Source organism: Poromitra crassiceps (genome assembly GCF_964638095.1).
Source record: "Poromitra crassiceps genome assembly, chromosome: 1".
NCBI classification, from domain to species: domain Eukaryota; kingdom Metazoa; phylum Chordata; class Actinopteri; order Beryciformes; family Melamphaidae; genus Poromitra; species Poromitra crassiceps.
In genome coordinates, this window is record NC_139623.1 from 14,595,804 (window position 1) to 14,620,677 (window position 24,874).

General features: G+C 46.5%; 1 protein-coding gene across 3 annotated transcripts in view; it reads left to right on the forward strand.

Annotated features, from left to right (window-relative positions):
* Positions 1–11,828: 11,828 nt before the first annotated feature.
* adamtsl4 (ADAMTS-like 4) overlaps positions 11,829–24,874 on the forward strand; it is a 62,211-nt gene continuing 49,165 nt past the window's right edge. For 2 of the 3 annotated variants that reach the window (XM_083641783.1, XM_083641784.1), the window contains exons 1-4: positions 11,829–11,941; positions 13,657–13,720; positions 15,733–16,316; positions 17,614–18,712. In XM_083641783.1, coding sequence (XP_083497909.1) covers positions 11,919–11,941; positions 13,657–13,720; positions 15,733–16,316; positions 17,614–18,712 — 1,770 coding nt within the window. In that variant the 5' untranslated portion in view covers positions 11,829–11,918. The remainder of the gene's footprint in view (positions 11,942–13,656; positions 13,721–15,732; positions 16,317–17,613; positions 18,713–24,874) is intronic. The other variant, XM_083641785.1, reaches the window with a different exon arrangement.

Genomic DNA, 24,874 nt, shown 5'->3' on the forward strand with positions numbered 1-24,874 from the left:
GAATATAAAGACCTAGCCTACTCTCCTCAGAGTGGTGGAATATGAAGACCTAGCCTACTCTCCTCAGAGTGGTGGAATATGAAGACCTAGCCTACTCTCCTCAGAGTGGTGGAATATGAATACCCTGAGGGAGACGAGACAGAGGCCAGAGAAAGAAGGTCTTCTTCCCATCAAGAGGCTCACTGTGGACGAGGCATGTGGTTTATTGTTCTAGCCAACCTGTTGAAAAACACTCGCAGGAGGGAGGAGTTTGATGGTTCAGGGGAAGGTCAGAGGTCATGTTGGCTCTTAGGCCAGTTTAGGAGAGCAGGAGAATAAACCTGCCCTCAGCTTCTTTACAAATATTTACAGTTGCCATTCTTCTTCTCTCCCAGCAACTCACTGTAAATTCCTATGTTTTATTAGTGAGTGAAAAAGAGTGAGAAAGGGAGGCTGGAGAGGCAAGCATCCGTTTTGAATTTGCTTGCGAGACTTTGTGCCAACCCACGTGGAAGACGGCCGTGCCCTGGCATCCCATACGGCTTGTGTTGCTGTTCAAATCTTATAGGGGGTAAGAGAAGCAAGAGGAATTAGAAATGAATTACAAAACTGAGGGTCAGACACAAACATAATACGCACACGGTTAGTTCTGCATCAGTGACTGTGGATATGCATCTTAATCAAGAGTCAATCTCAAAACTGGCCAGTTAATACAATGTCCGTTTTTGTTGTGAATTCTTTTCACCATTGTTCACGCATCTTTGCTAGTATAACAGCTGGGCTAGGGTGTTTTTAGAGGTGAGGAAAAACACAATTATATGATCATCATTGCAGGATATTTGCAGCTTTGGACAATCATGGATAACAATCATTGGCAAGGATCATGATTTGCTTAGAATATAAATTCACATGATTTTGGGATTATTATTATTATTATTATTATTATTATTATTATTCTATAGTTTATTTAAAGATAAACCTGTTTCTAGGAAGCTGAATGAACAATAACAATGGATCCCATCCAGCTACACTATAGACTGTTTCAACTTAAACTAAACATTCTAAATGGACCCTAGCTTACACTATTTCCTATTGCAGTGAAGGAAATAAACTCGGGTCCAAACTGTTCCCTAGCAACAGAATTCCAGTCTATAGATGGTTTTCACTGAATTGTGTTGCTAGGGAAAGTTTGGACCTTACCTTATGTCCTTTCAGTTATTGTACTAGCAAACACTACAACAGGAAGTAACCGCGGGGACGGGGGGATTTAGAATGTTTATGTTGTGGAGTTGAAACAGTCTATATAACTGAAGCCACAGTAGAAATCTGATTTGTAATAGAATGTGTTCAACTGGCCATTCACAAATCTTTTGCATGTTTCCCCCAGCATAAATTGTGGAGTGCCACTGCTCTATTTTATGTCGGATGAATGTTGAGTAACTTGCACTCTGTCTCTGTCTCATTCTCCCATGACAATATGCTTCCTTTAGGCCAAATCCTACAAAAATAATAAAGTAGCTTACTACCATAATTAAGCAGATGACACGCAAATTTACATATCACTTCCACCAGGTGACTATGGATCTGTTGAATATCTGTCACTGCACTGAACAAATAAATGATGTATGTGGCAAAATGTTCTCCCAACTAAACAGAGATAAGACCGAGAAAATTGTCTTTGGAGCACAGAAAGAAAGAATGTTGTCTCTCACCTTGACTCCCTGTCTCTCATAACTAAGAGTCAAGCCAGAAATTGTATCCTGGATTCAGATTTAAATTGAAATTGCCCCACCAAATCGGTAATTCTGTCAGCTTACTACATCAAAGAAATATTGCAAGAGTGAGATGAATAATGCCCAAACAGGACCTAGTACCTACAGTACCTACACCTTTATTTCCAGTAGCTTTATGAGCCTGTATGGTCCTCATCCATAGTGGATGCTGAGGCCTTTGACCAAGTGGAGAAGAGAGTGAGAGAGGATGAGAGCCATATGAGTCTGCTCTGCCTTAGGCAGTGAGGTCTGATGTAAATATCAGATGAAGACTCGAATCAGGAAGGACAGGGGAGAAGACAACTTAAGAAAACCATATGGGTTCACTCACAATGTGCATCTAAAAGTGGGAGTATTTCTTGCGCTCTTTTATCTTTCTATTTCACTTGATTTGAACTGTACTAGTTTACTTTTGAAGTCTTTAATCTGTTGTCTGTACTTTTGCACTTTTTAATTGCAAATCTTGTATTACTCTGTAAAGCACTTTGTATTGTGGTGGGATATAGAAATAAAGCTGTCTTGCCTATGCTGTGCAGAAACCAGCGTAGCCTTGAGGAGAAAGGATAGCAGACACTACTGCCCTCAGACTTTGACCTCAGGTTGTTTTAAGGATTCCTGCTTCTGGAGGGGGAACCTGAAGGTAACCTGACGCTGGCTGTGCGCTGGGAGATACTGTAACCTGAAGCTGTCTGTGCGCTGGGAGATACTGGCATCTGGAGTCAGAGGGAGGGAGAGGGCTGGTCAATTCATGCAAGACTAAAGGAGGAGGGAGGAGGGGGGGGGGCAGCCATACCCTTGACACAGACACGGCTTCAGGCCTGGGTGAAATACTGCAGTCGATCATCATGAACTCATTGTCCGTTTCAGAACTGTTTCTTGTGTCTGGTGGAGGTGCAATAATTCCTTCTTCAACTATCCTTGAATATAATGTGTGACAGAGTTTATTTGAGGAGGAGTTACATAACTATTGGACAGACAAAGAGTTGAACCAGCTGTTTGTGTCAGTGTGTGTGCGTGTGTGTGTGTGTGTGTGTGTGTGTGTGTGTGTGTGGGTGGGTGGGTGGGTGGGTGCCGCATGAAAACATATCTTTCCAACAAGTGAATGTGTTCCTTTAAACACAGATTGTAATATAACCCATAGCACTCTGGAACCAGTCTACCATAAACATACTGAAGTACTTATCACCCAGCTGCCTCGTCGCCCTCTATCTCTTGTGGGCCGGTACTGTGCCAAGCCATAGCATACATACATGCCCGTGCACACAGACATCAACCCCCTGGTTTGTTGTTATGTGTACATGTGTGGCCCAGTGGCTTCTCTGAATGGGCAGCAGTGAATCACTCTTTGTGAGAATAATTGGAACAAGGTCATTTCAGGCTTTGTCAGCCAATTAGGGTCCAACTGGGGTGACCTCCTCTCTCTCTCTCATGTCCTGTCTCGCCAGTGACCCCTCTGACCCCTCATTAGAGTGCTCCACCCATAAATACCCCCTCCCTTATCTTCCTCTTTTACTCCCTTTTTTTTAACCCTCAGCCCCCCTCCTCTCTCACTTCTCCCCCCAAATAATCTTTAGACCTGTGCTTATTGGTGGAGTCATGTCACTATATCTCGAGTCGAATATCGGGTCCCCAGTTTTCCAAGTCACCAAAGAAGAGTCCGAGTCAAGTCCTCATTACCTTGGGGGGCATGGTGGTGCAGTGGTAAGCGCTGTCGCCTCACAGCTAGAAGGTCCTGGGTTCGATTCCAACCTGGGACGCTGTGAGCGCTGAAGGAATGTGTGCCCGTCCGCATGTCCTCGAGTGCCCACCGCCCGGGTGGGGTCGTCAAAAGGGCCTTTCTGTGTGGAGTTTGCATGTTCTCCCCGTGCCCCCTGGGGGTTTCCTTCATATAGGAACCCCTTCACCAAAACATGCAATATCCTGGTTGCTGATGTGGTGCCTCCTCTGGTCGCGTTAGGGCCGCCTGTTCGGAGGGAGGGGAATTCGTTGGAATAGCGTGATCCTCCCACGTGCTATGTCCTACCGGTGAAGCTTCCCCTGTCAGGTGAAAAGAAGCGGCTGGCTAACTGCCCATGTCTCGGAGGAAGGATGGAGCCAGTTTCGGCTCTCCCCAGATCGGCAGAGGGTGGAGCAGCAACCAGGATAAATAAATTAAAATTAGCATTAATGGGGGATAAAAATGGGATAAAAAATCGGGGGGGGAGTCCTCATTACCTGAGTCTGAGTCCGGAGTTAGCTACAGGTAAGAGACCTCGCATAAGCCCTCTAGGGTTTCTTGTCTCTTACCTGCACAACAATGTTTGCATATACACTGTATAGTACTTGTTTATTTTCGTTCTGTTGTTATTTTGCTGTGTGCAAATAAATAAATAAACATGAGCATGAATCTGCATGTAGGTGGAACACACCTGCCTGCCCTTGCACAAAATTTAATAATAATAATAATAATATCAATATCTTATGCCAAATTATTAGAGCCTATTACAAAACTTTTTTTTTTTTTACAAAAACAAAAAACAGTCTTTATCAATTCCAATCCAGTGAAGTCGGAGTCCTCGTCTCCAACTTGAGTCTGAATTCATGAATGCTCGAGTCGAAGCCCGAGTCATCGGTGCTGAAGTCCAAGTTGAGTCACAAGTCCTGAAAATGTGTCCAGGACTGTTGACTTGACACGGACTCGACTACAACACTGCTGCTTATACATCTGGACAGAGGTTGACTTGAAACTAAAATGCTTTTAGCTGCATCTCATCTAGACTAGACTAGACTGTCCTGGAGTCAGCTGTTTCCCCCTCTGGGTTTCTGCACCCTTTTCAGAGCACACACTCCTCGCTTTGATCCAGCCCCTGCCATAAGATGGGTGGAATGGAGCAAATATTGACTCCATCTGAGCCAGACAAATCACCCCCGTTCTCTTTCACTCCTCCCTTACTCTCTCAGTCTCCTTCTAATCTGCCATTACCTCTCTTTCTCTCACGTTCCTTTCATCCCTTTTCTGCCACTGCCATTCCTTTCACTCCTTTTGTGTCCCTGTCTCTCTCTCTCTCTCTCTCTCTCTCTCTCTCTCTGCTCTGGGCCTCAGTCTGTAGTATTGGGTGTCTCTCTCTCTCTCTCTCTCTCTCTCTCTCTCTCTATTCTGGGCCTCAGTCTGTCTGTAGTATTGGGTCTCTCTCTCTCTGTTCTGGGCCTCAGTCTGTCTGTAGTATTGGGTCTCTCTCTCTGTTCTGGGCCTCAGTCTGTCTGTAGTATTGGCTCTCTCTCTCTCTCTCTCTCTCTCTCTCTCTGCTTTGTGCCTCTGTCTGTAGTATTGGGTCTCTCTCTCTCTCTCTCTCTCTCTCTCTGTTTTGGGCCTCTGTCTGTAGTATTGGGTCTCTCTCTCTCTCTCTCTCTCTCTCTCTCTCTCTCTGTTTTGGGACTCTGTCTGTAGTATTGGGTCTCTCTCTCTCTCTCTCTCTCTCTCTCTCTCTCTCTTTGTTTTGGGCCTCTGTCTGTAGTATTGGGTCTCTCTCTCTCTCTCTCTCTCTCTCTCTGTTTTGGGACTCTGTCTGTAGTATTGGGTCTCTCTCTCTCTCTCTCTCTCTCTGTTTTGGGACTCTGTCTGTAGTATTGGGTCTCTCTCTCTCTCTCTCTCTCTTTCTCTCTCTCTCTCTGCTTTGTGCCTCTGTCTGTAGTATTGGGTCTCTCTCTCTCTCTCTCTCTCTCTCTCTCTCTCTCTCTCTGCTTTGTGCCTCTGTCTGTAGTATTGGGTCTCTCTCTCTCTCTCTCTCTCTCTCTCTCTCTCTCTGCTTTGTGCCTCTGTCTGTAGTATTGGGTCGGGCCTCTTCTCTTTTCCCTCTGAGTTGGGCTTTATGTAAGAGCTAAATGCTGGGATAGAGATGAATATGAGGTTTGAGTGCATCTCCATGTAAAGCCTGTAGTGGTTTGCTGCTCTGCATAAACCAATCCAGAGGTGGAAAGTAACTAATTACAATTACTCTCATTACTGTAATTGATTACTTTTTTTATGTACTTGTACTTTTTTGAGGAATTTAAAATCAGTAATTTTACTTTTACTGAAGTGAAATTTTGTTTGAAGTAATGTACTACGTTTTAAATCACTTCCGTGAGAGGGGGGGGGGGCGGGGCTGTGTGTGGAAAGTGCTGTGATAATCACACCTCTGTGGATTAGACAAGAAAGTAGAGCAAACCGCCATCAGCCGTACCAAATGTTTTGGGATTCATCACTTAGAAGGTGATCAACAGTCAGTCAGACAGACAGACAGTCAGTCAGTCAGTCAGACAGACAGACAGACAGACAGACAGTCAGTCAGACAGACAGCAAAAAGAATACTTTGGCTTTGTTGTATGTCCAAATCTTTAAAATAAAATTAAATGATCACAAAAAAAGAGAATACTTTGGTGCTTAATCACAAAGGAGTTGGAGTGGGATGAGTTAGAAAACACTTCTGCGGACCTAAATCCAACTGAAACCTCATCGGATTTGGTTGAAGTTGAGGATGAACTTGAAGAAAATGAGGAAAAAGTACCTAGTTTGAGCTTTATGTTCTTGTACTTTTTTTTATTGCATGGGAGAGATTATATAATTCCATAATCACCCCCTCCAAAAAAAGAAGTAACTAACAGGCAGGGGAAAAGTACACACATTCTTTACTTAAGTAGAAGTACAGTTATTTGTGTAAGAAAAGACTGGTAAAAGTAGAAGTACTGATTCAACTTGTTTACTCAAGTAAAAAAAAGTACTGGCTCTGAAATGTATACAGTATAAAAGTAAAAAAGTATTTCTACCGGCTGTTTCTGTGCAAAACTGAAAGTCACGTCATTAATTGAAAGACGATTAAAATATCCCCTCCAAACATGTTTTAAGATGTATAAAGACTATACTTTGATGAATAATTTTATGTGATATGGTTTTTCCACAAATAAATTGCACACAATGCAGACATGCTCACAAGTCATTTTTTGCACATCCAAGTCAGGTCTCAAGTCTTTGGTCACAAGTCCAAGTCTAGTCTCAAGTCTTTGGTCACAAGTCCAAGTCTTTGGTCACAAGTCACAAGTCCAAGTCTTTGGTCACAAGTCCAAGTCTTTGGTCACAAGTCCAAGTCTTTGGTCACAAGTCCAAGTCTTTGGTCACAAGTCCAAGTCAAGTCTCAAGTCTTTGGTCACAAGTCCAAGTCTAGTCTCAAGTCTTTGGTCACAAGTCCAAGTCAAGTCTAAAGTCTTTGGTCACAAGTCCAAGTCAAGTCTAAAGTCTTTGGTCACAAGTCCAAGTCTAGTCTCAAGTCTTTGGTCACAAGTCCAAGTCTCAAGTCTTTGGTCACAAGTCCAAGTCAAGTCTCAAGTCTTTGGTCACAAGTCCAATTCTAATCTCAAGTCTTTGGTCACAAGTCCAAGTCAAGTCTCAAGTCTTTGGTCACAAGTCCAAGTCAAGTGTCAAGTCTTTGAGGACGAGTCTCAAGTCACTGTGTGTGTGACTTAAGTGCAACTCAAGTCCAAGTCTCAAGTCCAAGTCCCCATCTCTAACACAATGCGTGAAAGCTGGGAGAGCGTAAGACGAGAGAGGCATCCATCATTAGTTACATAGTTTTTGTCTTTCCTGCATTAAAACTAAAGTAACTAGCCTGTTTTAAAAATGTAAGGAGTAGAAAGTATAGATATTTGTGTTAATATGTAGGGAGTAAAACTAAAACGTTGTCAGAAAAATAAATACTTAGTAAAGTACAGATACCTGAAAATCCTACTTAAGTAGGCTACACTACAGTAACAGGATTCCCTTGAAAAAATCAATGGGACTTTCCTGGTTAAACAAAGGTTTAAAAAAAAAGTATTTGTACTTAGTTACTTCCCATCTCTGGTAACTAATTAACTTTTATTCTTAATTTAATGAGCTACTTTTTACTTTTACTGAAGTAGATTTTTAAACTAGTAATTTTAAGTAAAACTCAATCAAAGTAACGGTACTTCTACTTGAGTAGATTTCTTTGTAGCCTATACTCTTTCCAACCGTGAACAAATGTCTACCACCTGTATTGAGCTACTTATTCCCGCCATACTCCACTCTGCCTCCGTTAGTACCAATCTCTGCTGTCATCATTACTGGAACAGTGCTATGTGAGCAGGGATTACCTGGGCCAAACGGAGCCCATGCGCTATGGAAATGACTGATGATAACCATCTGACCAGTCGTCACACTAGTCGCCTATTTGACCTACTTATGTCGCTCCCTCTGGCTGCATAGTTCCAGGCGGGCCTGTGACCAGGAGGCAGGCCGGCTCTCCGCTGGTCTGGAGAAGGCTGGAGGCCTCATTAAGTTGACTGTGTCTAGATCTGCACAGGGCGCGTATGTTTTGGAGGCAGGACGTGTGTACATGCGAGAAGTGTATAAGAGTGATTGATCACTCCCTCAGCGCACAGCTGCTATGATCTGTACTGCCATTACTCAAATCAGCCATCTGAGACAAACAACAGATCTACAGCTGTATGGACCTCCCTGGACACACACACACACACACACACACACCACAATTGGGTGGTGTGGTGACTGGTTGATACAGACATTTTGTTCATCAAAGTTCTGTGGTTGGTGGTGCGTGTCAACAGCCCAACACTTTGGTTATTGCTTGTCAGAGAGAGAGGGAGCAGGGGGGCGGTAACTGGTCACGGACCACTGGTGGCCATGGCAATGACCTCTGGCTAATTGTACTTACTGACAGACATGCCTCTTAGAAGTACAGAGATAGCATTCCACTATAATCACATATCACACATACATCATGACCACACATTTACATGCATGCGCACCCACTATGTGACATGCGCATACACATGCACGGCAACACACACAGACGCACGCTAAGCTACTGTGTGTTTGTGTGTTTACCCTCTGGAGTCGATCCTCATCATTCTCGGCAGCACATTAACTTATTATTTTGACAGATTAAATCGCACGCCTGCTCTGTAATGTGCTTAAGGCTTCTGTTGTCGGCTCAGACTGGGCTTTGAAGTAGCTAATCACCATATCTGTGTCCATGTTGTAGGATGCCTGTCCAAGAAAAGCAGCTTGCTCTGGGACATCTCAAGTCCTGTGTGTGTGTGTGTGTGTGTGTGTGTGTGTGTGTGTGTGTGTGTGTGTGTGTGTGTGTGTGTGTGTGTGTGTGTGTGTGTGTGTGTGTGTGTGTGTGTGTGTGTGTGTTTGTGTGTGTGTGTGTTTGTGTGTGTTAGATCATAACTCACCACAGGCCTCCTCCCCTCGCTCCCTCCGCTCATGTCCCTCTTAACATTCCAACATCTCTGCTCTCCTTCAGACCTACTGTATGTGGCAGCAGGGTGATGCACTGTGTAGGGAGACATACCCTCCAGCTTCAAGATCCCCTGGTGGCAAGCATCCCTATGAAGAAAGTCAGGGGTGGACTTGGTGATCATGGGCCCTAGGCAAAGGCAAGCATTGCCCCCCCCCCAATCCCCCCCCCCCCCCCCCGAATCCCAACTTCCATTGTAATAGGGGGAGGGGCGGCGACCATGCCTCAAGATTTAAATAATTAATTTGAACAAAGAGAGGGTGTTTTTCAATAAGTACATTCCTTTTAAAAAGTTTATAATAGTATTTGATCAGCATCATCATGGTCGCCACGGTCATATTGTAGACATACCGTCCTGCACGCACAGCGCTGCAGCTGACAACTAGTACTGTAACAGCCTTATTGTCCTTTCTGTTGCGTTAAGGTCTATTACAAAATAGCGATGGTGATGACAGCAATAAAAAAAAACAGGGTTGTTGTTTGTATGCTGCTGTTAATGCCTGTAACAAACAAAAGAAAAAACGAGGTGAACAGACTTTGCTGTGACGAGTTGGCAGAAAGTTTCACCTGTCTCTCCTAACTATCCACACATCCACTCTCCTGTGCTGACGAATCCTCAGCCTCACTCCCTTCACGTCTCCGATAGCATAGAGATAGCATAGAAACAAACCACGGGTGCTTTATTGCTGTCATTACTACAGCCATGTATAACACAGGCCACCATCCTAACAACAGAAGCGATGGAGGTAACGCTAACGGCGGTTAGCTTCCTATAAGCGCTGCTCTCACATAGGCTGTCACTAGTTGAGGGCTGCAGCAACATGGCTGCAGCAACTGTGATGATGCTGATCGAATACTATCTATAGCTTTGCATACAGTAATAAGACCATCCCTAAATGAAGTAGTACATTATTATTATAGTCCCTCTCTCTTCTCCCTCCTCTTCTTCCTCATCTGTCCACATCTTTCCGCGCTCCTCTTGCTGATCGGACATGCCTTCTCCTCTACAGCTTTCTTTCTCTCAGTTCATCCTCCATTATGAACTTTTTCCCTCAATTCCTTCAATTTAGCCTCCAGTCTTTTCCCCCTCCTCCACCTCTCCATCCCTCTATCCCCCACTGTCCCCTCTGTGGTTTTTGACCAGCATTATTGATTGATTAATTAATTGATTTATTGATTAATTGATAGACCCTTTTCACGGGGGCCATTTTTGCTTGCACCTGTGTTTACCCTGCCTTTTCGACACAAAATGGCCCCTGTGAAAAGGGTCTATTGTTGGTTGGTTGGCTGGTTGGTTGGTTGGTTGGGTGGTTGGTTGGTTGGTTGGTTGGTTGGTTGGTTGGTTGGTTGGTTGGTTGATTGATTTTATTTTTTACCATGAATCCAAGGGAGAATGTAGAAGTGAGAACAGTTGTTTCCAACGTGGTGCCTGATAATAATAATCCAAAAACAAGCTTAATCTAAAAACAACAGACCTAGCATGGCCTATAGGTAACTGTACTGTTTTAGAAAGCTGTTGACTGGGGGTGGGATGGATTACAAACACATAAATATTGTCTAAACAACTTGGCATCGGTTCCTTCTCACATCTGTCTCAGAGCAGAACCAAGAACAGTGCTCAGTCACGCACACAGACACACACACACACACACACACACACACACACACGAACGTACACAGTTATGCCTTCTCAGAAGTGGCTTATCTCTCTCGGGTCCACTTACTGTCACCCCATAATTGGTAGTGTATGTTTGGTTTCTAGTGCTAAACTGGGATTAAACAGTTATGGGAAAACAGTACACATTTGTTATTTTTACATTCCACAAGAAACCATTGCTTATTCATCATGGAGACACTATCAGTAATGAAACAGCTGTATTTTATCCACTGATACAAAATAAACGATCATGCTGAAATGAAATATTGGCAGAACTAGTCCATATCTGAGTCACTTGGTCTGAATACATTCTGTCCACGACTTTGTTGTACAATTAATGTTTGCCCTCAAACTTTATATTTAACAACAATAATCCTAATGCCTTTCTACGAGTTTTTGCACTTCCAGCACCACATGTCAACCTGCGGCAGTCAGATGCTGCCAACTCAGGCCTGTTTTCAACAATAAGCAGATCATTACCACTGATCAGTGTGGCCCAGTACAATAGACCAGTCTTATGTTGGATTGTGCAACTAAGAGAGCGGCTCTGAGAGTTATTATAGCCGATAGTGTGTGTGTGTGTGTGTGTGTGTGTGTGTGTGTGTGTGTGTGTGTGTGTGTGTGTGTGTGTGTGTGTGTGTGTGTGTGTGTGTGTGTGTGTGTGTGTGTGTGTGTGTGTGTGTGTGACGTGTGTGCGTACGCGTGCGTGCGTGTGTGTGTGTGTGTGTGTGTGTGTGTGTGTGTGTGTGTGTGTGTGTGTGTGTGTGTGTGTGTGTGTGTGTGTGTGTGTGTGTGTGTGTGTGTGTGTGTGTGTGTGTGTGTGTGTGTGTGTGTGTGAGAGAGAGAGAGAGAGTTGTGTAATCTGTCCATTCTGTGTCTCTGTCTCTCTCCCCTCCTGGCCCCCTGGCTACCAGGCGTCACACTAGTTTATAATAAGGACAAAGTTGTCGAGTGAACGAGAACGAGCGAAAGAAAAAAATCGACGGAACCCGGCCCACCCTCCAAAATCACGGGGAGTGACTGTGACAGGACGAAGGGGGACAGAGAGAGAGAGAGTGTGAAAGAAAGAACGGGAGAGAGAAAAAGGACTTCATCACATTGGCTTTTAGGAGTGCACGGAGAGGAACGGACCACTAACTGAACTGGACTGTAATAAACAATATATCAGTGATCAATAGCGGAGTGAGAGGTCTGCGCGACTCCAGGAGGAGCATGCGGCTCGGCTTACTATTCAGGTAAAAACCCTGCTCTGACCCACTGCAACCTGCTACTTCTAAATGACTTTCACCTCACACAGTACACACACACACACACACACACACACACACACACACACACACACACACACACACACACACACATGGGCTTTGCATCCTCTGCGGATCGACACAATATTGATAATATTAGGTGCGGCGGAGCCGCGGAGGCAAAATGTTTTTTTGTTTTGTTTTTGTTTTTGTTTTGTTTTTGCGGCGAAGCTTCGGCTTTTACGCACGACGTCTGCTCGTTGCGCACTGGGCGCCGTTAAGGTATATGATCGGAATTCACCCGAAGGCGCTTGAGTTTGGGTTTGCTCTCAGGGCGAATTTTTGCCATTTTCTCCCAGTTGCGTGGCTCTCTGCCCTATCCCCGCGGCTCTCCGTTTATTCTACAATGTGCCACTGTAGCGGCCAGGGAAACGTGGGCGCGGGTAGGGGGTCGTTATTTCGGCCTGAGCGCCTCTGTTGTGCTGGGCTGTGCGGGACCTTTGTCTGTGCTTTTGGGGTAATTGTGTAGTCTGGTGTGGGGAGGCTTCCAGAGACCACGGCGGTGCACCACACTGGGGAGAGGGGACCAATTACACTGACTACATGTGGTTGGACTGGTGATTGCGGTGATGGTTTGTGGAGTAAGACTAGTGGTGAACACTGCAGAATGTCCATCTTAACAAGTCATTTCATATAATAGCTTATGGCTTACGAGCTTATTTTTCTTAAAACAATAAGTGGGGATAGCACAAGTGGTGTGGTTGAGATAATATTCCCCTTTACCAATGCAGCATTTGACTTGTTTTGTAGAAACAAGTGCATCTTCAAGTAGCCAAGGCAGAAAGAAAATCTTTGAAACGAGTTGATTTGCTTTGGAAACCCATGTAATTAGTTCACTCCACTGGTATTTATGTTTCACCTGTTTTAGGAAAAACAAAATTGTGAACAGGACTTGTTCAGATGGATCGTTTTTGCAGTGAAAACTTACTCAACCTGACTATTTGCTCCAAGGTTGTTTCATGCCAAATGTAAGTGCTGTAATGTAACCCATAATTAAAGGAGACATTCAACACCATCCCGAGCCATAACCCACGTCCCTTCAACATCAAACCTCAAACAAGTCAAATAAAAAGTACCTAACAGTACAAGATGATTTTGGAAGTTGTGAGTGAAAGTGCGGTTGGCGTATGTGTTAAACCCACATCCTCAGGGTGTGCACGGCCCCAGAGAGAGGCATGCGCAGGGAAAACACGGGCTGATGTTTGAGCCCATTAGTTTGTTAGCGCCTCGCAGGCTTCCCCAGATTGATTGAGATATTTGCCTGTGAACCTTGAAAGGGGAAAAAGAAGCTGTTGCTCAGCCCCTCAAGCCCACACGCGGCATGGGAAAAGAAGGGGGCATAATGGCTTGGCAAAATACAGTTAGGTCACTGGAACATTTGATGGAGTGTTCACTCAACAGGTTAAACACTGTTTTTAAATACAATTTACGCAGCGGGGAAAAGGGTTGAGAAACTTGACAACCAGCGGACAGAGAAGAATGAACGTCTGTGCGAGTCCGCAGAGCATAGGCTATAGTAATTTCACGTTTAGGTCATGGAACAGTCATAGGGTAAGCTTTTCAAAAGAGCTTATTCAAGCGGCCGATGTTTTGAATCAGTGTCTGTCACTCCGCTCACTCCCTGTCCTCTTGTCCTCTTCCAGGCTCTATGTGCTGTGGGGCTTTGTGGTGGTCACATCCTCCGTGACCAAGGCCGGCAAGAAGAGGGTGAGTCGTGAGTTCAGAACTGAGCCGTGCAGAGTGCTGCACGGCTCGGGCCTGCCAGTACAGTGTGGCAGGAGTTTCACCAGTAGCTCCATAGGTCAGAGGTCAGCGCCGGCTGCTGCAGGGTCACTGCTTGCCCCTCATTAATGGTCCCAGTTATGTGGCAGCTGTGTGTTTGATGTCACCCATTACAGGAGCCCCCTCAACACACACACACACACACACACACACACACACACACACACACACACACACACAGTCATTAGCCCTGTCCACCCCTCACCCCCCCCCCCCCCCCCCCTACATTCGCCTCAGACATTGGCAGGAACTTGTTTGACGTGATGGTGAACTGGACACAGCACTTACAAAACTACTGTGTACACACACACACACACACACACACACACACACACAAACACAAGTATGGGGCGTCTAGGTAGTGTACAGGTAAAAAGCACTCGCCAACCCGCGGGTTTAATTCCCTGTAGTGGTACTTTGGGATTGGTCAGACGTTCCTACAGACACGATTGGCTGTGTCTGTGGGTGGGAAGCCGGTGGGGTATGAGTCCTGGTCGCTGCACTAGTGCCTCCTCTGGTCGGTTGGGACGCCTTTTCTGGGGGGAGGGGAACTGAGGGGAATAGCGTGATCCTGCCGGTGAAACGCCTCGCTGTCAGGTGAAAAGAAGTGATTGGCTAGTCGCCGACTGCACATGTATTGGAGGAAGCATGTGCTACTCTCCGGCTCTCCCCAGGTTCGGCAGAGTGGGTGTAGCAATGACCGGGACAGCAGGGGGAACTGGCCAAGTACAATTGGGGAGAAAATGGGAGAAAAATCCAGATAAAAAAGTACTGTAGTACGCAGTACACACACATGAAAACACAAATATGTGTATTCTACGTTGCTTACACCTGTTCGCTCTCCACTCTACAAATAGTTTGTACAACCACACACATGCTTGTACACTGTTTATTCCCACACCCTTGTACATATGCACACATACATTTACGCACCACTCAACACACACACACACACACACACACACACACACACACCAAGAGAGAAGTGGAGCGCAGATTTCTGTTTTGGTTCTTTCTGAATGGAAACTTTTGTTCAGCTCCCATGTTTGCTGTTCTGCCAACCAGGCCAATGCTCAAGTTATGAAATGAGAGGAGAAACATTTATCTACAGCCACAGAGGAAGGCATCAAAGCTTGACCTGGCACCCATATACATGGGCACGCACATCCCACGCGCACGCACACACACACACACACACACACACACACACACACACACACACACACACACACGCGCACACACACACACACACACACACACACACACACACACACACACACACACACACACACGGAAAGCCAGCCATATAAGCCACGATCTTGTCATTTAAGCGTTGGATTTATTTGACACAAAATCCAATGAATTTATCCATTTGCTCCTAAGCTGCTGGCAGGTAACTGAGTCTCTCTCCTGAGTGAAACAGGAAGAATTCAGGATTCATAATTTGGCGTCTCAGGAAGGAAAAGCACGAGACTGCTGTGCTGCTCATCAGGGGACAAACTCCGATTCACTGAATGAATCACTCCTTCCAGGAATTTGATTTTGCAATCGCAACATCGTTGGAAATACTGCCAGGGCTTGCATTTTTCACACTTTTCGCCCTTTTCCAATGTTACATCAGATTTACCATTTATGTTGTAAGTTTTATAAATCATCTTGATTTGACAGTAATGGACCATCTCTAGTTTAAGCACTATTTAACCAGCAGTACTTGTTGTTTTTTACTGACTCAAGATTTTTGTTTAGATCTCAAATTGATGTGTAATTTTTCAGAAAACACAATACAAAATCGAAAATCACAGCCAGGGCTCCTCCTGTGAAATGCTAGAACTGAATGAAGCCAGCTGTGGCTAATGTCTTGAGCTGCTGTTAAAGCTGTAATAGATGTGTTATCCTGTTTGTGTATGTCTCTTTGTGTGTGTTTGCATGTGTTGCAGGTGGCAGGCCGGAGGTCCAGACAGGTGTTTGAGGCAGAGGCTGTGGAGGGGGTGTGGTCTGACTGGGGGGAGTGGTCAGAATGCTCTCAGACCTGTGGAGTGGGCGTGTCACAGAGAAGCAGGAAGTGTTTACCCCCTCCGCCGCCCCGGACTCCTCTCCTCTCCCACTCCCCTCCTAACTGGGGAGGTTATGTTCCCGGGGGGATCGGAGGTCCCGTACTCTCCGTTCACCCTTACTATCCTTCTCGTTACCCTGGGCAACACCCCCCCTATTACTCTCCTTCGGTGTCCACCAATCACAACCCAGGATTGCCTCTGTATCGGAATACCCCTGTTGGAGGAGGGGGAGGGCCTGTACCAGGGCCGGCAAATCCATCGCCTCCATTCTACCAGCCAGAATTCAACCCGGCCAATCAGGACCATGTGTCTGTTTATCGCTCACCTTACCATGCTCCTTCACATGGCGGCTACAACCAGCCGGCACGCATCGCCAGGAGACCAACCAATCCAGGTGCAGCGAGGAATGGAGGGGGCGGGAGCAGAAGGTCGGTCTCCACCAATCGGGAGGGTGTGCCTCAGAGGAGGTGAGTGAGACAATTAGAAAGCATAATAAATACACTGATGTTTAGAGGTTGGTTTTGGCATTTAAAGTTGAGCTGAAATTGCATTTCCAGGGTATTAACTTCCTTATCGTGATGTATTTCTCTGTGAAGGCGGGATGAGAGACTGGGAGTAATTTGATTGGACAACAGGCAGCTAGATGCATAACATTTGGGAAGTTTGATTGGACAGCAATAAGTTGAATGCTAGCCTCGCTGACGTTAGCCTTCATTTATTTGTGGAGGACTAAGGTTACTCCCCCCTTCATCACCCCCCGTTACCGGAGCAGACAGGCTCAGACCCCTCAAGCTGCCGGGGGCGGAGGAAGGTGAGGGAGAGGACGACTATCTCGTACTGGGAGTGAGACCGTACATGCTTGAGCCTTTGCCCCCCGCAGAAAAATCAGCTAGTTAACGTTAGCTCTGTGTCAGCGCCACACGGACAATTGCTGGAGAATGGCAGTTGGAGATTGATTGACAGCTGTCGGATGTCATGATATTATTGGTTGAACTTGGGTAGTACATGCTAATGTAACCACACTGTAGATTTCATAGTGAATGAAGACAACATGGTTGAAATATGATGTAAAAATCCAAAGAAACTTTATTTTTGTGAATGTTTTGGCATACATTGTTAAATAGATGCACTCCCTATGACCAGGGATTTCCTCTGGCACAGAGGAACCGGTGCTTTTAACAGTAAGCAGTAAGAGTGCTTAGTTTGAAATCAACTCAGTAACGTTTAGTTAGCATGAGATGCAAGAGCCACCATGTCCGCACGGACAAAGAAGAAAGTGACATTCCATCAGTAGAAGATCCAAGGAAAAAGACAGTACTGGTGACGCCGCTTGATTGCCATGTGATCTCTGCAAAGTCAATTGCAAAACAAACAGCAATGAGTGCTTATTACCAAAGATGTCACCAAAATAAAATAAAACCAGGAGCTGGCGGATCACTGCTGCTAAGTACAGTATATGGTTAGGATGCAGTCAGGTGTCATTAGTTTGAGTCTTGACATGGTTTAGTCCTTGCTGAGACATTGTTATGATGTTCTGAGTGATGAGAAGTGTTGCAGTTGGAGTGGTGTGGCCTCTGCCTCTTGTATCTGCTGGCTTATTAGATCAGTCTTCTGCTTTATGTCATACATACAGCCAGCCCCCCCCCCTCACCAGTCTGCTGTTAGAGACAACATGAGCCATGTTTTATCTTAACATCTGTTACTCTTGTCCGTCTCCCGTCTTCCTCTCTGCTTTCCCTCTGTCTGTCTCCAACTCTTTCTCAGGTCTTCCGCCATCCGTCCTGGCCAGTTTGGGTACGGCAGGGTTCCATTTTCTCTGCCGTTACACCGTCCTCCCAACCGGCAGGTTCGCCACACCGCTAACGGTACCGGTACCGACGCCACACCGGCCCCGGGACCGGAACTGGCAACCGTCAATGACGACAACAACGCAGGCAGCCATGAGAGAGAGGAACAGGAGAGGGGGGCCGAGGAGGAGGACAGGGAGGTAGGGAGGAGAGAGGAAGAAGAGAGGACAGCAGAGCAGGAGAGCACCGACTCACCCGCTGCCGAGGAGCTGCCCACAGCAAGCACCGCACCTGGCAACCCGCACCGACACGAGGACAGACCGCCGCACACCGGCACACAGCAAGGCAGGGAGAGAAAGCCAATCCCAGCCTCTCACCCCTCTCGCTCCTCCTCCTCCAACCGCAGGCACTTTGACTCCCCCATCATCGCCCCGCCTTTCTCCTCCCCTCTCCACCGCCCCAATGCCCTGCACAGAGAGAGGGAGCCACACGCTGGCTTCAGCCCCCAGGTTACGTCCCTGCACAGAGAGAGGGAGCCACACGCTGGCTTCAGCCCCCAGGTTACGTCCCTGCACAGAGAGAGGGAGCCACACCCTGGCTTCAGCCCCCAGGTTACGTCCCTGCACAGAGAGAGGGAGCCACACCCTGGCTTCAGCCCCCAGGTTACGTCCCTGCACAGAGAGAGGGAGCCACACCCTGGCTTCAGCCCCCAGGCTGCGCCCCCGCACAGAGAGAGGGAGCCACACCCTGGCTTCAGCCCCCAGCCTGCGCCCCCGCACAGAGAGAGGGAGCCACACCCTGGCTTCAGCCCCCAGGCTGCGCCCCTGCACAGAGAGAGGGAGCCACACCCTGGCTTCAGCCCCCAGGCTGCGCCCCTGCACAGAGAGAGGGAGCCACACCCTGGCTTCAGCCCCCAGGCTGCGCCCCCTGTACCTGGGCCTCACCAGCCCAACATCTACCCCCTGCAGCACCCACAGATCCCACACCATGTGCTGGAGGGGGAAGGAGAGCGAGGAACCTGGCAGAACTACAAGTGCTCAGGGACAGAGACGGAGTACCGCAGGTGCTTCTCTCAGGTAAGAAAGACACAGGGCCTACATCAAGGAACAGCTCAAAATGTGCACCTTACCCAGACAACCTCAAGAGGGATTGACTGCAGCGGGATTCTTCCCCTCAGTTTATTGCATGTGTTTGCCTTGTAACCACATGGTTCCCACAGGGCCTTGAAAATCCTTGAAAGTTTGAGGATTTGAGGAAAAATAAAATAAGGCCTTAAAAGATTTTGAACATGATTGGAGGGCCTTGAAAGCAAAGTACTTTTTTTTGTTTTTGTATAGCTCCCAAATTCATAAATAAACCTCAGCTTTGTAGATGACTTCGTCCTCGAGTCAACACTTCCTGAGGAAAACCCTAAACTCAGGGGAGGAAAAGGCACTGAGATGTATTTTTTTGGTACAAGAGGTACAAAGTACAAAGATACCACGCTGCACCTTTTTCTAACAGTATGATGGATATTTGTGTTGAAATTGCAGCAGTTTTTAAATGATTTCAGCAGGAATTCTTGACCTGACCATTCTGTCATGTCTTACCTCAAAACAAGGCATTTTGAGTCCTTGAATGTCAACAAGTAAGACCTTGAAAGTCATTGGAAAGTATTTGAATTTGATGCCAAAGTGGGTGTGAGAACCCGGTAGCCATCCCTTTAGCCATCTCACTATTTCACTGCCTTACCTCAGCCTGCATATGCCCGGGTCACCTCTGCTTTATTCAGCCTGCATCTGTTTATAGGCTGCCATCTTGCTTGGTATCTATGCTGCATGCCATGTGTTGAAGTGAGTGGTTAGGTAGCTGTAAACGGAGGAGATGAAGGTCAGGAGTGAGTATTTGATAGGTCCATCATTCCCCAGCTCCCACACTAGCTGCTTGTCTATGGCCACTCAGATGGAAACTGCCTGCCAGTGCCTCCACTGCTCCAAGGCTTTTAACTGTGTGTGTATTCTGGGTCACAACCAGAAAATCTGTTATGCACCTTTCCACGTGTGTGTGTGTGTGTGTGTGTGTGTGTGTGTGTGTGTGTGTGTGTGTGTGTGTGTGTGTGTGTGTGTGTGTGTGTGTGTGTGTGTGTGTGTGTGTGTGTGTGTGTGGGTGTGGGTGTGGGTGTAGGTGTGTAAGTGCGTGTGTGTGTGCATCTGCGTACCTATACTCGTGAGTGATTGTGCATATCTGTGAACATTAATCTGTGCCAGACCCCATAGGTGTGTGTGTTTTCTGGTGAGTGTGAACGTGCTGGTGTGCGTGGCAGCATGTGCTTCCACCTTCACGGTGCGTATTGATGTAATGTCATGTCTGCCCGCGGGGCCCTGCAGTGATGATTGGGGTGGTGATCTGCTCTATACGTGATCTCTGTGCAGCACAGTGCGAGCATTATCGCTGGCTAGTGGCTGTACGTGCTGCCAAGTGAAGCAGCCAGAGACAGGCCGGCCGTGTCAGATGGGCCAACTCACCCTGAACACACAGGTGAGAAACCAAGGTGGGCTGTTCAGTAACTCAGGTTCCACTCAGACGGGAATGCCATGCTTCAGTTCACTCAATTAAAAGTGAGATTTGTGAGCGTGATATTGCGAGTGAATAGTATATATAGCGTGTTCTAGCTAGACAGAGAGTTTTTTGTGATCAGTTGTTTTGTCTCATTATATTCCTATTTCCAAAGACAACCACAGAAATTAAACAACAGGATGAAAAACTCAGCCCTCCTTCTTTCCCCAGGCAATAGTAAACCTGTTGCCCCCCACAAATGAGGCAATCCCCCTCAGGGTCAGTCAGCAGAAAATATGTCACCTTTGACCTGCAGTTGTAGCACCTTCCCTCGGGCCATTACTTTTTTTCCCCCCCAATATTTTATTTTACGTTTTCAGAACATAAAAAAAAAAAACAAGAACAGGAAAAAAAGAAAAGAAAAAAAGTACATATATAAATACATTCAACATTACAATGCTACAAAGTGGTGCTACCAGTCATGTAAAATGCTTGTGTGCTTACAACAACAACAACAACAACAACAACAACAACAACAACAACAACAACAACAACAACAACAACAACAACAACAAATACTGTGCAAGGGATCCACTACAAGTGGTCCAAAAGATTATTGTCAATTATCGGACCATTACCTTGAAAATGCTGAAGAAATCTCAAGGCACACCATTTGGGAACCACTGGTGTAGAGGTCAAAGCACTCGTCTACCACCATGGAGACCCAGGTTCATTCCTGGCAGCAGTAATTCTGGTTTGGTCAGACGTTCCTACAGACACAATTGACCGTGTCTACTCTGCGGGTGGGAAGTCGGTGGGGTATGAGTCCTGGTCATGCCTCCTCTGGTTGGTCGGGGCACCTGTTCAGTGGAGAGAGGAACTGGGGGGGGAATAGCGTGATCCTCCCACGCGCTACGTCCTGTCATGGAAATTCCTCGCTGTCGGGTGAAAATAATCGGCTAGTGACTGCACATGTATTGGAGGAAGCATGTGCTAGTCTACGGCTCTCCCCAGATTGGCAGAGGGGGTGGAGCAATGACCGGGATGGCAGGGAGAATTGTCCAGGTACAATTGGGGAGAAAATGGGAGAAAGTCCACAAAAAATTATAAAAAGAAAATTCTCATTAGAAAAGTTTCATTAGTCTGTCCATCGCACGATCAACAGACGAATGAAAAAACAGACGCAGACTGATCCATCGTCATCCCCCAATTTGATGGTTGGGGACAAAAATACACAGCTAGCAGTGAGGAGTCAGTTAGTGATAGGGGTTATACACAGCTAGCAGTGAGGAGTCAGTTAGTGATAGGGGTTATACACAGCTAGCAGTGAGGAGTCAGTTAGTGATAGGGGTTATACACAGCTAGCAGTGAGGAGTCAGTTAGTGATAGGGGTTATACACAGCTAGCAGTGAGGAGTCAGTTAGTGATAGGGGTTATACACAGCTAGCAGTGAGGAGTCAGTTAGTGATAGGGGTTATACACAGCTAGCAGTGAGGAGTCAGTTAGTGATAGGGGTTATACACAGCTAGCAGTGAGGAGTCAGTTAGTGATAGGGGTTATACACAGCTAGCAGTGAGGAGTCAGTTAGTGATAGGGGTTATACACAGCTAGCAGTGAGGAGTCAGTTAGTGATAGGGGTTATACACAGCTAGCAGTGAGGAGTCAGTTAGTGATAGGGGTTATTTATACCAGCAGACCCCTTGACGCGCGTCTGTGGGCATAGAAGGAGATGATAAGAATGGATCCAACCAATTACTGTACAAAGTGCACACAAAGTATACATGACAGACACACACACACAAGCACACATACACACTAACACACATACACACACATACATACACACACACACACTCGTGCAGAGACGGGCACTTTCGGAGTGGAAGTCGACACTTGAATTTGGGGCCAGGTTGGCACTCTTGGGTCTTTCATTTCTTTCCCTCTTTAGACAATTTGGCAGCGCCTCTCTCTGTCTTGTTCTTTTTCATCCCCCTCTCTGTCTCTCTGTCTGCTCCACTGTGTGTTATTGTCCCTCTCTGTCTCTCTGTCTGCTCCACTGTGTGTGATTGTCCCTCTCTGTCTCTCTGTCTGCTCCACTGTGTGTGATTGTCCCCATGTTCAAACAGATTTAGCAGTTGGCAGAAGCCCTGCTCTGTGTGTGCCAGCAGCACTAATAGCAGTCCTGTGATGGCTGAGCCTGAGTCATTGGCTTACATATTTACCCAGCATTAGCCAGTGCATTAACAGGCTTTGTTTCTGCTGCAGGAGACCACTGCTGTCAGGCCATATTCTGTTTTTTACACTTCTTCAAGTCATATCGATGTTTTAAAAGAAAAAGGTTGTAAAGTGCTGATGAATGTGGGACTTTGTCCAGGCGCGCGCGCGTGTGTGTGTGTGTGTGTGTGTGTGTGTGTGTGGTTGAGGCAGTGAGCCAGAGTGAGTATGACACAGCCTATTATATTCATTAGGTGTGTTTGTCATAACAGTGTGCGCCTCTGGCCCATCGCAAATGTGATAGGCTGAGGTGTGTGTGTGTGTGTTTACACTGTTGCGTAGAAGCAAGTGGGGAACCAAGAGAGGGACAGAGGAAGCTAAAAGGGCAGAGGGGAAGTGTGTGTGCGTACGCGCGTGCGTGTGTCTGTTGGGGGTAGATGTATAAGGGGAGCGGAGGAAGGGAAGTGACGCAGTTAAGTAGTGGTGAAAGAAAGTACTGTTTTTAGAAAATCTGCACACAGTGTAGTGGGAGGGAGAGGGGAGAGTGGAGAGGGCGAGGGGGGAGTGTGATGGGAGAGGGCGAGGGGAGAGTGGGGAGGGAGAGGGCGAGGGGGGAGGGAGAGGGTGATGGGAGAGTGCGAGGGTTGAGGGAGAGGGGAGAGTGGGGAGGTAGAGGGGAGAGTGCGAGGGGGGAGGGAGAGGGTGATGGGAGAGTGCGAGGGGGGAGGGAGAGGGGAGGGCAAGGGGAGAGGGGAGAGTGCGAGGGGGGAGGGAGAGGGAGAGGGGAGGGTGCAAGGGGGGAGGGAGAGGGCCAGGGGAGAGGGGGGAGCGCGCAGAGTGAAAGGCGAAAGAAAGGAAAAAGAAATGGAGATGACTGTTGGTGAGAAAGAGTGGAGGAGGGGGCCTGGGCAATATATCAATATTATATCAATATCGCGATATGAGACTAGATATCGTCTCAGATTTTGAATATCATAATATCATGATATGGCATAAGTGTTTTCCTGGTTTTAAAGGCTGCATTACAGTAAAGTGATTTTGAATTTGAACTTACCAGACTGTTCTAGCTGTTCTATTTGCCTGTACCCACTTACGCCCCAAAGGCACAGGGAGTGTCTGAAGCTCGCGTTTTGACGTCCACCCATTGTTTTAAACGGCCGAACACGCACCAAGAGCATCCTGACACGCATCAAACTGCCTTGGCGCCCGTACTCCGAATCTGTTTTGATTTTGAGCGTCAAATGAGGTTCCAGCAGGGACCAAAGTGCTCTGAGCTCCCCCCTCCTCTCTCCATGCAGCGACTTTCATCCCTGCCGTCATGTACTCCACATGTAAAATATAACGCTACACTACACTATAGCAAGACTAATCAAAGTGAGTGAGAATGCTCTTCTAAACACATTGGCTACTAAAATATATTTCCCTGCATCTCATACTCAGATTAGATCGGTAGAAAGTTTGGACAGACTGGATTGCTTTATTTTTTCATCTTCCCGCAGCACTGCATGATGGACAGGTAGGACGATTAATTACAGCCTCTGACTGACAGCGGTGCAAAACTACGGTATAACAAAAAAAAATCATTGGTCATTGTGCCTGCCTACATATCTTTCCCCCCAAAATACTGATGGTTCTGTCATTCTGTGGTGTCTGCATTTCAGATCTGATGCTTGCAGTGCGCTATCGGGGCAGAACAGGTTTCGCTCCCACTGTCTGCGTTTGAGGCTTTAGTCATCATATCCACATTGCTGATTATTATTTATCGAAAATCTCATTATGTAAATATTTTGTGAAACCACCAATAATAGTCATCCCTACAATACTGAGGTAATATTGATATTTAACTAATAATAAGGCAGCCGGGGGTTCAGCGGCGCGGAGCACTAGTGAACAAGCATAGCCTGCGAGCTGCGCGTGCGAGGCTAGCATGTGAACAGCGAGGGGCGCTAGAAATGAGCGAGCAGAGTGTGCGATATTTCTAGTATGATTGATCGGTATTTGGTCAAAAATATCATATTTGATTTTGTCCATATCGCCCATCCCTAGCAGCTGTATATTTTAAATAAAACTGTCTTTGCATTTTATTTATCTTGTTTTAATAAAAGTGCTTGTGACATCTCACATGTGGCTTTGACTTACAACTGGCAACAATTTATGTTTCACCATTCAGCCTAAAAGTACCTAGCCATATAGTGAGGTGTATGGAGTGATCAACCTAAAAGTACCTAGCCATATAGTGAGGTGTATGGAGTGATCAACCTAAAAGTACCTAGCCATATAGTGAGGTGTATGGAGTGATCAGCCTAAAAGTACCTAGCCATATAGTGAGGTGTATGGAGTGATCAGCCTAAAAGTACCTAGCCATATAGTGAGGTGTATGGAGTGATCAGCCTAAAAGTACCTAGCCATATAGTGAGGTGTATGGAGTGATGGTGGGACAGAGTGAAGAAGAAAGAAGCTACATATGGAGGGAAGTTATAAAGGTCAGC